Genomic DNA, 16634 nt, shown 5'->3' with positions numbered 1-16634 from the left:
GAAAAAAGTATATGTCTAAGTATACCTCCGTGCATGAAGCCTCTGCACACCTCTCTCCCCCTCCCTCTCTCTAGGTCATTCTCATTCTAAATATCGCCATGCATGGAAGTCTCTGCCTCTCTCTCTCTCTCTCTGTCTCTCTCTCTGGTCATTCCCATTCTCAGTATCACCACTTTTTCCTTTTCTTGTCTCTCCCACTCAGTCTCTTTCTCTATCTTATCTTTGTTTCTCTCTGTGCCTCTGTATCTAAGTACCTCTTCTCTGCCAATTTGTCTGTCTCTCATTCTGGTCATTGTTCTTTTCTGATTCTCTCCACCCACCAATTCTGCCTCTATTTGTAATTCCCTCCATGCCAACTCCTGTCAGCCTCTGTCCACGCTCCTTGTCTCCTGTGGGCTGGTCACTTCGTGGTGCCTCTCTGTATGTGTCTCACAGTGTCTCTTCTACTCTCTCCCTGTCTGCGCCTCCTTAACCTCCTCTCTGTATGTCTCTATTTCTCTCTGTACAGGACACATACCTGCCTCATCATGACATGTCTGTGTATTTGTGTCCCTCTGTGACTCTGGGTACGTGATTATGTTCAAGGGTCAAAGTATATGTGGGCACATGTATGTCTTCTTTCCTTTGAGACAGAGTCTCGTTCTGTTGCCCAGGCTGGATCTCAACAGTGGCATGATCTCAACTCACTGTAACCTCCACCTCCCAGATTCAAGCTATTCTCCTGCCTCGGCCTCCCGAGTACCTGAGATTACAGATGCCCGCCACCACACCCAGCTAATTTTTGTGTTTTTAGTAGACATGGGGTTTTGCCATGTTGGCCATGCTGGTCTCAAACTCCTGACCTCAAGTGATCTGTGCACCTCAGCCTCCCAGAGTGCTGGGGCTACAGGCATGAATCAGCTGCCACATCCAGCCCTCCTTGTAGTTCTATGTGCGTTGAGGGAGCAGCACTGGGGTGGGTGTGTGGGGAAGGGCTTGGTCTGCATGCATTTGGACTTGGCTCTGTCTCTCTAAATGTGCCTCCTCTGGATCTCTGGGTCTGTAGCGTGGGTCTGTGTATGTGTTTGTGGATCTGCATGTGTACTTAAGAGCTACGTGTATGTGTTCCTCTGTATCTACAGCCTTGTCCAGTCTGCTTCCATGTATCTCTCTCTCTGAATCTGTCTCTATCCCTGTAGTGTGTTTGTCTCTCTCATTCTTTCTTTAGGAATACGTCTGCCTCTCTACATACATGGGTTATCTCTCCCCTTCCTATGTCTCCCTCAGCAGATCTCTGTATGCATATCTGTCTCTATGTCCCTTTTGGTGCTTCTGATTGTATCTCCCTCTTTGCATGCCTCCATTATGTAAATTTGTCTCCTCTTTCCATTCCCCACCAACCCTGCCATCTGGCTTCCCAGTGCGTTCTCTGTGTCTTCTTCTGTATCTATCCCGGTATGCATACCTATACCCTCTCAGTGTCTAGCTCTCTCTCCAATGTCTTTCTCACATGGCTGCACATTCTCTCTCTGGTGATCTATCTCTGTCTCTCTCAATCTCCCTACTCCATTCCCATCATCCCTCCCTCAGGAACCTATGTTCCAGAAAGGCCTAGGTTTGATCCTCAGCTCTGCCTTGTCTTGTACAAGGCTGGGCTCCAAAAGTCCCTTTGTCCTTCTCTGGGCCTTACTCAGAATCCTCATCTGTAAAAGGTAGATGGCACCCCACCCTCCCACAGCTCTGATAGGATGAGATGGTGCCAACTCCAAGCCTGGCACCCTGCATTTGCTCCATGGATCTAATACTCAATACACAGTGATGCCCACCCATCCAAGTTACAAGTCACAAAACCCTTCCTGAACCACTCCTCTCTTCCCCTAAAAGACAACGAAGCTCCCAGGATCCTTTCCCCCAGTGAAGTGTCCGCCCAAGAAAGAAGCCTGGGCCCCATGACCACTCAGCAGGTCTTACCCACAACACCCACACGAATGTGGGTGCGCACTTCACCAAGGCGGCAATAGTTCCCCAGAACCCTCATGAGGTTTTCAGCTCCAAAGCAGGCTTTGCTTTTCAGCAGTGACTCAGAGGCCTGATCTACTGGTACGCTGCAACGATTCTGGAAAAAAAAATGAATATTAAAGAGACATCAGATGGCAGATGAGGTCTGAGCCCAGATTTAACTTTCAGGGTCTCCCTATGATCACTGAGCTCCTCAGCCTGAAACAGAAGGCTTCTCACACAGATCTTGAACACGTGTCACTTCCCCATTCCCCTCGACTGTCTTTGTGTCTCCAGTCTTCTCTGCCCCTGCCTCTGCCTCGACACATGTCACTTGCCTCCCTTGGCAGTGGCCGGATGGCATCCTGGCTCTAGATAGGGCAGGTTCTGAGCTCCAGGTCTACTTCTCACAGGCCTATGTCCAGCAAAGCCTGCTTCCCTTCTCCAGGCTTCAGTGCCCTGTGTGCACAACAGGGATGCCCACCCTCCCTGCCTGCGCAGGGATGAGAGGGAGCCTGGCCCACAGCCTACCCTCCCTCAATTCCTCACACAGGACAAGGCCATCCCAACCTTTACTCCTGATGCCACCTCTTTACTCCTGATGTCACCTCCTCTGCCCAGAATTCCCCCCCTCCTCTTCCCTTACTTTTTTTCTTTGAGACAGAGTCTTACTCTTGTCACCCAGGCAGGAGTGTGGGGTGCAATCTTGGCTCACTGCAACGTCCACCTCCTGGGTTCAAACGATTCTCATGCCTCAACCTCCCAAGTAGCTGGGACTACAGGCATGCACCACCACACCCGGCTAATTTTTGTATTTTTAGTAGAGACAGGGTTTCACCATGTTGGTCAGGCTGGTCTCAAACTCCTGGCATCAAGCAGTCTACCCACCTTGGCCTCCCAAAGTGCTGGGATTACAGGCGTAAGGCACCGCGCCCAGCCACAGAATTGTTTCCAACATCACAAAATTGGAATTAGCCTATATATCTACCAATAAGAAATAGGTTAAAAAGCTGTATCCTAAAAGTGGAATACAAATGAAATACAGCTGTTAGAAAAGGTGGCTTCTGGCCGGGTGCTGTGGCTCATGCCTGTAATCCAGCACTTTGGGAGGCCAAGGCAGATGGATCACTTGAGGTCACAAGTTTAAGACCAGCCTGGCCAACATGGCAAAACCACGTCTCTAAAAATACAAAAATTAGCTGGGCATGGTGGCATGCGCCTGTAATCCCAGCTACTTGGGAGGCTGAGGCAGGAAAATCGCTTGAACCCAGGAGGCAGAGGTTGCAGTGACCCAAGACTGCATCAGTGCACACCAGCCTGGGTGATAGAGTGAGACGTCACCTCAAAAAAGAAAAAAGAAAAAAAAAAGAAAGAAAAGAAAAGACAGCTTCTATTTTTGCCATCAAAAAGGCCAAGAAGCTGGGCATGGTGGCTCACACCTGTAATCCCAGCACTTTGGGAAGCTGAAGCAGGTGGATCACTTGAGGTCAGGAGTTCAAGATCAGCCTGACCAACATGGTGAAACCCTGTCTCTACTAAAAATACAAAATTAGCCAGGCGTGGTGGCGCATGCCTGTCATCCCAGCTACTCGGGAGGCTGAGGGAAGAGAATCGCTTGAACCTGGGAGGCAGAAGTTGCAGTGAGCCGAGATCGTGCCATCCCACTCCGGCCTGGGCAACAAGAGCGAACTCCATCTCAAAAAAATTAAAGTGAAAATTTTAAAAAGGCCAAGAAAATGTAAATAAGGTATCATGTTTCTGAAAAGTTTAACAGTTTAATGCTATCAGATGTTGCCAAGGGTGCAGGAAAGAGGCCCTCTCACGCATTCATCTACCCCACTGGTGGGAGCATAAATTGGTACAGCCATGATGGAGGGCGATTCATCAGTGTCTAGGTAAAGGTAAAATGCAGAAAGGCTATGACCCAGCCACTCCCTTTCTCTACCTCACCTACAAACACACACTTGCCCATGTGCCGAGGAGACATGTGCAAATCTACCCCACTGGTGGGAGTATAATTCGTACAGCTATCATGGAGGGCGATTCCTCAGTGTATAGGTAAAGGTAAAATGCAGAAAGGCTATGACCCAGCCACTCCCTTTCTCTACCTTACCTACAAACACACACCTGCCCATATGCCAAGGAGACACGTGCAAGGGTATTTGTGGAAGCCCAGGTTATAACGATAAAAAACTGCAAACTAATTGTATTCAGCATCAAAAAGGCACATGTCTATAGAAAGATGTCCAAGAGAAAAAAAAACTAAGCCACAGAATGATATACATAATACTTCCAACCAGTATTCCCTCTTTATATATACACTTCTATGTATATCCAAAGCACAGAATAACATTTGGAAGAAGGCCGAGTGCAGTGGCTTAACGCCTGTAATCTCTGCACTTTGGAAGGCTGAGATGGAAGGGTCACTTGAGGCCAGGAGTTTGAGACCAGAGTGGTCAACAAAGCAAGACCCCCATCTCTACAAAAATATAAAAGATAAAAATTAGCCTGGCATGGTGGCATGCACCTATAGTCCAAGGTACTCAGGAGGCTGAGGCAGGAGGATGTCTTGAGTCCAGGAGTTTGAGGCTTCAATGAGCTATCATCACACCACTGCACTGAGGCCTGGATGACCAATTGAGACCCTGTATCTAAAATAAAGTCTGGAAGAATACACACCAAACTGTCAATGGTAGTTACCTCTGGGCATGAATAAACAGACTAGAATTAGGGAGACTGGTGAAAAGGTATTTAAGCTTTATCTGTAGTTAATTTTATTTTTTCTACTTTATTTTTTAATAAGTTTAACATCCAATGCAAAATTGAAAAAAATGTCCCTTAGTATCCAATTTCTCTCCCAGAAGCAGTTTCTGTATTAATATTTTACAATGAATACATATTTCTCTATTAATGATATAACTGGGAAGAACTGTGATTTGTTTCAAAGAGAAAAATGATTGGAGGTATATGTATTTTTTAAAGTTAACAAGTAGTTGGTTGTGCACAGTGGCTCACACCTATAATCCTAGCATGTTGGGAGGCCAAGGCTGGTGGATCACCTGAGGTCAGGAGTTCGAGACCAGCCTGGCCAATATGGTGAAACCCCATCTCTACTAAAAAAAAAATACAAAACTTAGCCACAATCCTAGCTACTCTGGAGACTGAGGCACAAGAATCACTTGAACCTAGGAAGCACAGATTGCAGTGAGCCGAGATAGCGCCACTGCACTCCAGCCTGGGTGACAAAGTGAGACTTTGTTTCAAAAATAAAAAATAAAGTTAGACGGGAGCAGTGGCTCACGTCTGTAAGCCCAGCAGTTTGGGAGGCCAAGGCTGGTGGATCACCTGAGGTCAGGAGCTTGAGACCAGCCTGGCCAACATGGCGAAACCCCATCTCTACAAAAAATACAAAAATTAGCTGGGCATGGTGGCACACACCTGTAGTCCCAGCTACTCGGGAGGCTGAGGCAGAATTGCTTGAACCTGGTGGGGGCAGCGGTTGCGGTGAGCCAAGATCACGCCATTGCACTCCAGCCTGGGTGACAGAGTGAGACTCTGTCTCAAATAAATAAATAAATAAACAAGTAGTTAACTATTTTACAAATTCCCCATAGACATTATGTTTTATCCTTACAACTGAAAAAAAAGAAATGTTTCCTGAAGAGTGATAATATGGAAGAAGTGAAGTGAAACTACTATTAAGAAGTCACCAGCCAGGCATGGTGGCTCATGCCTGTAATTCCAGCACATTGGGAGGCGGAGGCAGGTGGATCACCTGAAGTCAGGAGTTAAAGACAAGCCTGGTCAACATGGCGAAACCCCTTCTCTACTAAAAATACAAAAATTAGCAAGGCATGGTGACGTGCGCTTATAATCCCAGCTACTTGCCGGGCACGGTGGCTCAAGCCTGTAATCCCAGCACTGTGGGAGGCCGAGACGGGCAGATCACAAGGTCAGGAGATCAAGACCATCCTGGCTAACAAGGTGAAATCCCGTCTCTACTAAAAAATACAAAAAACTAGCCGGGCGAGGTGGCGGGTGCCTGTAGTCCCAGTCTCGGGAGGCTGAGGCAGAAGAACGGCGTAAACTCGGGAGGCGGAGCTTGCAGTGAGCTGAGATCCGGCCACTGCACTCCAGCCTGGGCGACAGAGCGAGACTCCGTCTCAACAACAACAAAAAAATCCCAGCTACTTGGGAGGCTGAGGCAGGAGAATCATTTGAACCCAGGAGGTGGAGGTTGCATGAGCCGAGATCGCGCCATTGCACTCCAACCTGGGCAACAAGAGTGAAACTCTGTCTCAAAAAAAAAAAAAAAAAAAAAGTCTCTCGGTGGAGCAAAAGCTCAAAGTTGAAGGCCCAGTTCTAATACTAAAGGGCTGGAGGTTCCAGTCCAAGTCACGACTCCAACTCTGGCCCCAAACTACCCTGAAAGCGGCTAGATGACCCTAGCCCCAGGCTTACCAGGTTTTTGACCTGATGCTGGGTACTGGCCTTGAAAGCCACGGTTGGCAACTCATTCCGAAGGTAATCCAGCCATTTCTCCACAACCTCCTTGGGGACCAGGTCTGGGGTAAATATAGGAACAGATGGGGCTGGTAAGCAGAACAACACCTCCATGGTTCCCTCCAAAGACACCTCCACCCATACCCAAAGCTAGGCCCACCTACCATCAACAGGTCTCTCGACTGGCCCTGTCATTCCCATCCAGTCCGGAGGTTGGAGTTAGAAAGAACAGTCTGGTCTATGGGTTGTGTTAACCCTCCCTGAGGGGGCCTCTGTTCCCTCAGGGAATGGACAAACTAGCTGTCTGGTTCCAAATGTTCTCTTTCCAAAACAGCGCCAGGAGCATCAGAGGCCTCCCAAATATTGTTTCCTATCCCCTCTCTGGATCATTCTAGGTTGGGCCAAATGTCAAAGATAACCCTAACAAGAATGGCTATCATGTGGAAGTACTGACCACCATGTACCAAGCATTTTATCATTACTTCTTACAACGAATCTGTGAGGTTGGGATACTCATGGCCCATTTTACAGCTAGAGAAACGGGAGCTCTTGGAGGTGGCATGACTTATTCAGTGTCTCAGAGAAAAGAATCAGGACAGGTGAGGGGCCGAGCCCCAGACCTGAGTGACTCCCGAGCCCATGTGCTCCTCTGCCCGTCTGTGAGTTCCAGTTTGAGAGAGGAGGAACTCTCCAAGGTTGTCCAATCACAGAGAAGGCTCGAAATGGCAAGAACAGGAGACTGAAAGGCAGACAGGCTTGGACTCCACATCTAACTTGTACTATACTCTGTGATACAGGCTTTGAAAATCAGAACAAAAATTTCTACTTTAAATGACTATTATGAGTATCACTGAGTTGCTGGGTTCCGTGTCTGGTCCAAGCTAGACGTTAAAGAGGGCCTGCCCACCTGCCCTGTCACACCCAATCCTGCCTAACACCCACCAATCTTGTTCAAGACCAGGACCAGCTTCTTGTTGCCTTGTGCTCGCAGGACAGCCTCCTCCATTTGGAAGCAGCGGCAGCCTAATGGGTCTCTGGCATCCAGGACTTCCAGAATCACATCAGAGTATTCCACCACCTGCAGGGCAGAGGACCAGGGGATAAGGGCAGGGAAGGATACGGTAGCAGTGACACAGTCCCGTGAAACAAAAAGTCTCCATCTCAGTCAGGAAAAAACAGAAATGGAGAGGAAATGAGGCTGGACTGGAACCCTCCCCCGAAAGCCTGAAGAAATGGAACCCTGTACCTTACGAAACTCCTTGTAATAAGCCTTCCTTGTGGCCTCGTCATCCAGCTGAGGAAACATATTTAATTCCTGCAAAACTTCCTCCTAAAGGAGAAAAAAAAGAGAAGGGTCCAGGGGAGGAGGGGGAGAGAGAGAGAAAGAGAAGCAGGGCTTTGGAAACTATAGGAGGCTTAAAAAATCATGTGAGTCCTGGCCATCAGAGAAATGCAAATCAAAACCACAATGAGATACCATCTCACACCAGTTAGAATGGCAATCGTTAAAAAGTCAGGAAACAACAGGTGCTGGAGAGGATGTGGAGAAACAGGAATACTTTTACACTGTTGGTGGGACTGGAAACTAGTTCAACCACTGTGGAAGACAGTGTGGCGATTCCTCAAGGATCTAGAACTAGAAATACCATTTGACCCAGCCATCCCATTACTGGGCATATATCCAAAGGATTATAAATAATGTTACTATAAAGACACAGGCACACCTATGTTTACAGCAGCACTATTCACAATAGCAAAGACTTGGAACCAACCCAAATGTATGATAGACTGGATTAAGAAAATGTGGCATATATACACCATGGAATACTATGCAGCCATAAAAAAGGGTGAGTTCATGTCCTTTGTAGGCACATGGATGAAGCTGGAAACTATCATTCTCAGCAAACTATCGCAAGGACAGAAAACCAAACACCGCATGTTCTCACTCATAGGTGGGAATTGAACAATGAGAACACTTGGACACAGGAAGGGGAACATCACACGCCGGGGGCCTGTCGTGGGGTGGGTGGGGGGGGAGGGATAGCATCAGGAGATATACCTGAATGACGAGTTAATGGGTACAGCACACTAACACGGCACATGGATACATATGTAACAAACCTGCACGTTGTGCACATGTACCCTAGAACTTAAAGCAAAATAATAATTAAAAAAGAAAATCATGGGAGTCTCAGGCCACCAAAAAGTAGCTTTGACCAACCAATAAAGCTGGGAACTAGAAGAAAAATGGACAGAACCCCATGGTTCAGTGTGTGACTATGTGTATGCCTGTGCTTGAGCACCAGGTGGAGACCTGAGTGTGCACATGGTGTGAAAGGGAGGGATGAAAGAGGAAGGTGTGAAAAAAACAATCTATGAGGGACATAGGATGGGGGAGGCATACACACTGCATGTCAGAAAACGGAGTATGAGCTGGCAAGCGTGTATTGTGTGTGTGAGACAAGAACATCTGCCAAAAAGGCAGCAAGAAGCCCCAGAAGGAAACAACATTCCCTCACATATGCTCCTCTCTGTCTCTCAATCCTCTCCTCATACTCTCGCTCCCTCTGCCCCAACCCCATCCCCTGGTCACATGTAACTCTCCCAGCCCCCGATCCCACCACTAGCCCCAGTCTTTAGGCTCAACCTTGGGAGAGAGGAGCTCTCCAGGGGTGTCCAGTCACGGGTAAGGCTCAAAATGGCCCTTTATCTCCCTCTATCCCTCCCTTCCTCCCTTTGACCCTCCCCACGGTTTTCCATCGTCTCTACACTGATTCCCTTGTTCCCCTCCAACAACTTCACACCCTTCCTTCTTCCCTTTCACAGAAAAACAGCAAAAGATGCTTTGAGCAAACCTACCCAGGGGCAAGGACTGCACTCTTACCTTACGCTCAAACTCCTCCTGGCGTCTTAGGACATCCTGACAGTAGCTCTCGATGGTCCTGCGTTTTTGTCTTTCATGTTCCCGGGCAGCTTGCTGCTTCTCCCTCATCTCCTCAACCTAACAAGTGAAAACACACTGGGACTGGAGCTGACTGGGTCTGCAGCCTAAGGGACGGATGGGTGACAGACAGAGGAAATGGCACGACATGGCAGAGGTGGGAGGAGCAGGGTCCAGGGAGAGGGAAGATATGACAGCAGGAGATGAGGGTTTGAGAAGAAGAAAAAGAGAGATGAAGGGAAGAGTGTCAGAGAAAAATAAAAAGAGAGTATAAAAAGCAGAGCGAGAATGTATCCTAGGCAGGTGGAACCACTTAAGACCAGAGATGGAAAGAAGTCAAGGTCTTGGGACGCTTCATCATTTAAAGATAAGGAAGAAGGCCGGGCAGGGTGGCTCACGCCCGTAATCTCAGCACTTTGGGAGGCCGAGGCAGGTGGATCACCTGAAGTCAAGAGTTCAAGACCAGCCTGACCAACATGGTGAAACCCCATCTCTACTAAAAATACAAAATTAGCCGGGCATGGTGGTGTACACCAGTAATCCCAGCTACTCAGGAGGCTGAGGCAGGAGAATCGCTTGAACCTGGGTGGTAGAGGTTGCAGTGAGCTGAGATCACACCATTGCACTCCAGCTGGGGCAACAAAGTGAAACTCTGTCTCAAAAAAAAAAAGATAAGAAAGAGGAAAAAGTGGCAAAAGAGACTGTCAGTGGCTAGTCAAAGAAGAAGAAAGACATCCAGGAGAGTGAGATGACAAGAAAGTCCACGTGCTTCAGAGAAAGCATGGCCTCAAATGCTGAGCATTCTGATAAGATGAGGGAAGAACAATATCCATGAATGTGATGTCAGGGAAGGCGCTGATGAGGCCAGCAGGGGTAGTGTCAGCAGAGCAGTGAAAACATAAGCCAGACGGCAATCGACTGGGTGGTGAGCAAATGGAGACATAAATCCAGTATCATGGTAACCTCCCTCTCTCCCGGCTTCCACAAATAGCCTCAACAACCCTAACAACTCTCGCCTTTGCCCTTCCATTCAACACTTCTGCAGACCTAGCATTCAAGGCAGGCCCTCTCTCTCCCCACCAAGGCAAAAAGCTTACCCTCTTCTTCTTTAATTCAGTCTCTCGATTGGCATGATCATTGGGGTGCACAAAATGAGGTACAGAGGGCACTTTGGAGGTTGCTTTCTTCCCATTTTGCTTTGCAGTCTGGCCACCACATAAGAGAAAAAAAACAGAGGTAATGAACCCATGGAAATCACCTCAAAAGGCAGCAAGAAGCCCTAGAAGGAAGACAATATCCCCTCATAAATGCCCCTTCTATCTCTCAATCCTCTCATCCTCCCACTCCCAAGGTGAGCAGCAGGAGTTAAAGCTTCTCAGAGAAGTGTAGTTGTGGGGACAAAGAAAGGAGAGGTAGGCAAAAGGGTTCCATCCCCAAGATCTGCCCGTCTGGCTGGTAGAGCTCCTCTCTCCCATAGCCAGGCAGGGACTGACAAGAGACCTCTCAGAGGGGAAGGGCAGCTGGGAAGGTTTCCCAAGGCCCAGGGAAAACCTTTCCAGACAAGTGACTCTCAAAAGAGTGGTCCTCAGACCAGCAGTAGCAGCAGCACCTGGGAGCTTGCTAGAAATACAAATCATCGGATGCCATGTCAGACCTACTGAATCAGAAACTCTGAGGTGGGGCCCAGCAATCGATGTTTTCCCCCATCCTCCAGGTGATTCTAGAGGACTGGTTAAAGTTTGAGAGCTTCACCCACGCTAAACTGTGAGAACCCAAGCATTCTCTGGCCTATACCTTCTTCTCATTGCTCTTTCCCAAGCCTTACTTACCCACACCTTTCCCAGCAGGACCAGGAGATCCAGGAACCAAAGATGATGTTTTGGCCTCCCTCTTCTCCATAAGAAACAGGGACTTGAGAATCAGACAGTCTCAAATCCCAGTTGTGTTACCTTGAACCTAGGAACTTTCTCACTGACAGTTTTCTCAACTAAAACATGGGGATAATGATAATCCCTACCAAGGTAAATCAAGCACAAAGCTGCATATGGCTTGGGAAAAATGCTGCTGATTCTCTGCTGCGGCCACCTAGAGAGGGAGGGAAAGCCAGATCCACTGACTCCAATGTGGCACTCTGTCCAGAGTCACCCAATATTTACTGGGTTTAGTGGGCCTCTCCTGGGACAAGCAACCTGCTCTTGACCTTCCCATCAACAACAGGCATGCCTTACCTGAGGGCAGGGCCAACTTATCTTCCTGTGGCCCTTGGTACCTTCACCTGGCTTTTTATTTTCTACAAAAGAAAAAAAAGAGAGAAAGAAAAGAGCCGTCATCTACCTGCTTGATATTTGTTGACACCTGAATCAAGGCCAGGCCACACTGGGAACCTAGCTAGGAAGCCTCAGATACCATGTCTGTCTAGATTCAGCACAAGACAAGAGATGCGGATGGCAGCAATAGTATCGGAGGAAGTACTGGATATAATGTTTGCGACATTATTTCACTGCAAACTCAAATAATTCTGAGAGGAATTCTGTACAGAGAGTAACCTGAATGTGTGCTTGTGACTCCTCTTTCCCCCAGAACTTCCTACTGGGGGCAACTCAACAATTTAAGTGCCAGGCTGAGGTGAGGGAGTTGGCACCAAGAGAAGGTAATCTAAGGAGTCCCAGCCCACTAAGCCTGGGCAGATGCCCTCAGTATGTGGGGAAACAACTGTCCCTTCCTGCTGACCCTGCTCAGGCCATTGCCTCCAAAGGGACTTCACCTACTCAGCCAAAATGCTGCCGCCTCCCTCAGATACAAAAGGAGAGATCTACCACTTCTCCAATCATGACTTAGCAAAGCTCAGGAACTTATGAGGCCTCTCCCCTTCTTCAGTCAGAAGTCCCATCTCTCATTCCGTTCACAGCTGGCCTATTGGAAAGAATGGCTCCCTTTAATTCTTACCACCTTCATAGGGGCTCAAGGAATTCCTAGAGAGACAGGAGTTTCTGGAAGGTCAGGATATATACAAACAAATATATTATATGAGCAGCTCAAGAATACCACACAGAGAACAGGCTCCACAATCACATCAGTTGACTCCCACTGCAGAGTTAATGTAGGAAACAGAACTTACATTCTACTGCAAATTCTTTTTTTTTTTTTTGAGACCGACCCTTGCTCTATTGCCCAGGATGGAGTGCAGTGGTGTGATCTGGGCTCACTGCAACCTCTGTCTCCCAGGTTCAAGCGACTCTCCTGCCTCAGCCTCCCAAATTCATATACAAAAACACGAATTTTTATATTTTTAGTAGAGACGGGGTTTCGCCATGTTAGCCAGGCTAGTCTTGAGCTACTGCAAATTCTTAAGGAGAATCAAGAAGATACTTCAAAGGAACTGTGTGAGAAAAAAAGATTTCCCAAAACTTGACACTGAATAAAAATTCAAAAGCCGGGTGCAGTGGCACATACTTGTAGTCCCAGCTACATGGGAGGTTAAGGTAGGAGGATCCCTTGAGCCCAGGAGTTCTAATCCAGCCTGGGCAACATAGCTAAACCCATTTCTCAAAAAAAATACACAAACACAGACTGTTCTAACAGTCAAAACTGAAGCTGGGCACAGTGGCACCTGCCTGTTGCTAGCTGGGAGGCTGAGGCAAGAGGATCACTTGACCCTAGGAGTTCGAGAACAGCCTAGGCAACATAGTGAGACTCTGTCTCTTAAAAAAATTCAATAGAAATAGTGAAAAACAAAAAAGACATCACTAACAATCAAATTAATACGCTAGAAGACCAAAGGAGGGAGCTTACTTAGAGCAAAAATTCAAAGAAATAGAAATGATGAGCAAAAGTATAAAAGAAAAAATGGACAATAGAGCCAAGAAAGCTAAAATCTAAACAACAGGAGTTCCTGAAGAGAAAAGGGTACAATGGAGAAGCAATAATTTTCTGAAATAACAGACGAAAGTCAAGTTGAACATAGGCTTGAGGTTTCAGATTGGAAAGAAACAGGCAGCAACAAGATTAACAACCAAGGCTGGGCTCCATGGCTCACCCTGTCATCCCAGCATTTTGGGAGGCTGAGGTGGGAGGATCGCTTGACACCAGGAGTTTGAGACTAATCCAGGCAACAGTGAGACCTCGTCTATACAAAAAAAAATTTTTAATTAGCCCAGTGTGGTGGCACGCGCCTGTAGTCCTAGCTCTCAGGAAGCTGAGGCAGGAGGACTGGTTGATCCCAGGAGTTCAAAGTTACAGTGAGCTACGATGGCACCACTGCACTCCAGCCTGGACAACAGAGACCCTGCCTCAAAAAAAAAAAAAAAAAAGAAAAGAAAAACAGAAAAAAAAAAGATTAACAACCAAAAGACATACCCTGGACATATCCTGATGAAATTTCTGAACTCCAAAGATAAAGAGATAAAATTCTAACCAATAGATCACTCTTATTATGTGAAGGTAACAAAAAGACATTTTCAGGTGAGCAAAGATTACCACCTGTCTTTTTTCTTTTCTTTTTTTTTTTTTTTGAGACAGAGTCTCGCTCTGTCACCCAGGCTGGAGTGCAGTGGTGCCACCTCAGCTCACTACAACCTCCACCTCCTGGGTTCAAGGAAATCTCCTGCCTCAGTCTCCAGAGTAGCTGGGATTACAGGCGTGCACCACTGTGCCTGGCTAATTTTTGTACTTTTACAAAAGACGGCGTTTTGCCATGTTGGCCAGGCTGGTCTCAAACTCCTGGCCTCAAGTCATTGGCTCGCCTCAGCCTCCCAAAGTGCTCGGATTACAGGCATGAGCCACCACGCCTGGCCCTGTGTTTCCTTTTGGATAAAACTACTGGCAAAATAAAAATAAATCAGAATAAAGATCCCAAGCAAAAGGAAACAAATAGTGGTGGGCAGGAAATCTAGTAAAACCTATCACTGAGGCCAGGAGTAATGGCTCACAGCTACAATCCCTGCACTTTGGGAGGCCAAGGTGGGTAGATCACTTGAGGTCAGAAGTTCAAGACCAGTCTGGCCAACATGGTGAAACCCATCTCTACTAAAAATACAAAAATTAGCCAGGTGTGATGGCACACACCTGTAATCCCAGCTACTCAGGAGACTGAGGCAGGAGAATCTCTTGAACCCGGGAGGTGGAGGCTGCAATGAGCCGAGATGGTGTCACTGCATTCCAGTCTGGGCAGCACAGTGAGACTCCATCTCAAAAAAAAAAAAAAAAAAAAAAAAAAAAAGAAAGAAAGAAAAGAAAAGAAAAGAAAATCACTGAATCTAAACAAGCAAGCTCTCATGTGGCTAAGAACTGGAAGATATATTAAGAAAGGATTCTAAGGGCCAGCCGCAGCGGCTCACGCCTATAATCCCAGCACTTTGGGAGGCCGAGGTAGGTGGATCATTTAAGCTCAGTAGTTCAAGACCAGCCTGGGCAACATGGTGAAACCCTGTCTCTACAAAAAAATGCAAAAATCAGCTGGGGGCCAGGCGCGGTGACTCGCGCCTGTAATCCCAGCACTTTGGGAGACCAAGGTGGATGGATCACTTGAGGTCAGGAGTTTGAGACCAGCCTGCCCAACGTGGTGAAACCTCGTCTCTACTAAAAATACAAAAATTAGCTGGGTGTGTTGGCACGCGCCTGCCCAGCTACTCGAGAGGCTGAGGCAGGAGAATTGTGTGAACCCAGGAGGTGGAGGTTGCGGTGAGCCAAGATCGCACTACTGCACTCCAGCCTGGGCGACAGAGCAAGACTCTGTCTCAAAAAAAAATTAGCCAGGTGTGATGGCACATGCCTGTTGTCCCAGCTACTCAGGATGAGGCAGGAAGATCACTTGAGCCCAGGAGGCAGAGGTTGCAGTGAGCCATGATCACACCACTGCACTCTAGCCTGGCCGACAGAGTGAGACCCTGTCTCAAAAAAACAAACAAACAAAAAAAGGATTCTTAAAATCCAAGAAGCATATCATAAGGAAATAGCTCAGAACTGAAATATCAAATGATTTCAACAAAATCCAGAAATCAAGTAATGGGGGTTGGAAAAGCAAAAGCATGAAAGCATGCTAAAGGTTTCATTTTGAAAGGGTAGGTTACAAAATAGTCATTATTCAACTTTGGTAAAGTGAGAGAGAAATACAGAATTAATTATGTTTGATATAAATATGAATACAATTACCAACATAACTTTAATTACCGATGGAGGATTGTTTAAAAACTTCATCAAGTTAGCAAAGCGTAAATAAGGGAATAAGAGGAAACAAAATAAACAATAAATATAAAATAAGATGGCAGAGGGCCATGCATGGTGGCTCACACCTGTAATCCCAGCACTTTGGAAGGCTGAGGTGGGCGCATCACGAGATCAGGAGTTCGAGACCAGCCTGGCCAACATGGTGAAACCCTGTCTGCACTAAAAATACAAAAATTAACTGGATATGGTGGCAGGCACTTGTAATCCCAGCTACTCAGGAGGCTGAGGCAGGAGAATCGCTTGAACCCAGGAGGCGGAGGTTGCAGTGAGCTGAGATCGCACCATTGCACTCCAGCCTGGGTGACAGGGCGAGACTGCGTCTCAAAAAAATAAATAAATAAAAATAAGACGGTAGAAATCTGACCAGACATAAACATCTCATAACAAATGTGAATGGGTCAAATTTAAATAAACAGTATAAATAAACACAAAACAGACCTCCAGTCTCCTTTCTTCTGAAGTACTCATGTTGCAACAACAACAACAAAAAAAATGTGAGGTTTGGAATGAACCAGGTCTGGACATTTTACTCAACAATTTCCATCAGCCTAACTTCCCTGGAAACTGAGTGCCTGCAATGGATACAAGCACACAATGAAAGAAAATACATCACTTGGAGAGAAAAAGAATGTGCTTCAGAGGGGAGAAGAGAAGCGGGGAGGGAAAGAGGAGAAGGGGGTACAGTCAGTCATCCCTCCCAGCACTCAGGAGCCTCTGCTCATAGATTTTTCAACAACTCCAGAGAGAAAACAGCCACCCATTTTATAACCAGCAGACATTCTTACTCTGGCTCAATAACTACCTAGCTATATGACCTTGAAGAACTTTTTAACACCTCTCTGAGCCTCAATGCATCCACCAACATCATCTAGGCCTAAAATCACCAATTTATCAGTACTCAAAAGCAGATCTCTGTATTCGTTAATCCCGTATCTCCCATACTGTCACCCACAGATGTCCCTGTACACCACTGACTTCATTCCTCTCA

General features: G+C 47.0%; 1 protein-coding gene across 1 annotated transcript in view; it reads right to left on the bottom strand.

Annotated features, from left to right (window-relative positions):
• Positions 1-16634, bottom strand: part of GNL3L (G protein nucleolar 3 like) — a 35878-nt gene that overhangs the window by 10906 nt on the left and 8338 nt on the right. The window contains 7 exon segments of the mRNA XM_033201935.1: positions 1951-2095; positions 6439-6542; positions 7423-7558; positions 7727-7810; positions 9365-9481; positions 10519-10626; positions 11650-11711. Coding sequence (XP_033057826.1) covers positions 1951-2095; positions 6439-6542; positions 7423-7558; positions 7727-7810; positions 9365-9481; positions 10519-10626; positions 11650-11711 — 756 coding nt within the window.

This window comes from Trachypithecus francoisi, unplaced genomic scaffold (genome assembly GCF_009764315.1).
Source record: "Trachypithecus francoisi isolate TF-2019V2 unplaced genomic scaffold, Tfra_2.0 Lachesis_group6, whole genome shotgun sequence".
Lineage (NCBI taxonomy): Eukaryota > Metazoa > Chordata > Mammalia > Primates > Cercopithecidae > Trachypithecus > Trachypithecus francoisi.
This window is presented reverse-complemented; position numbering and strand designations above follow the sequence as displayed.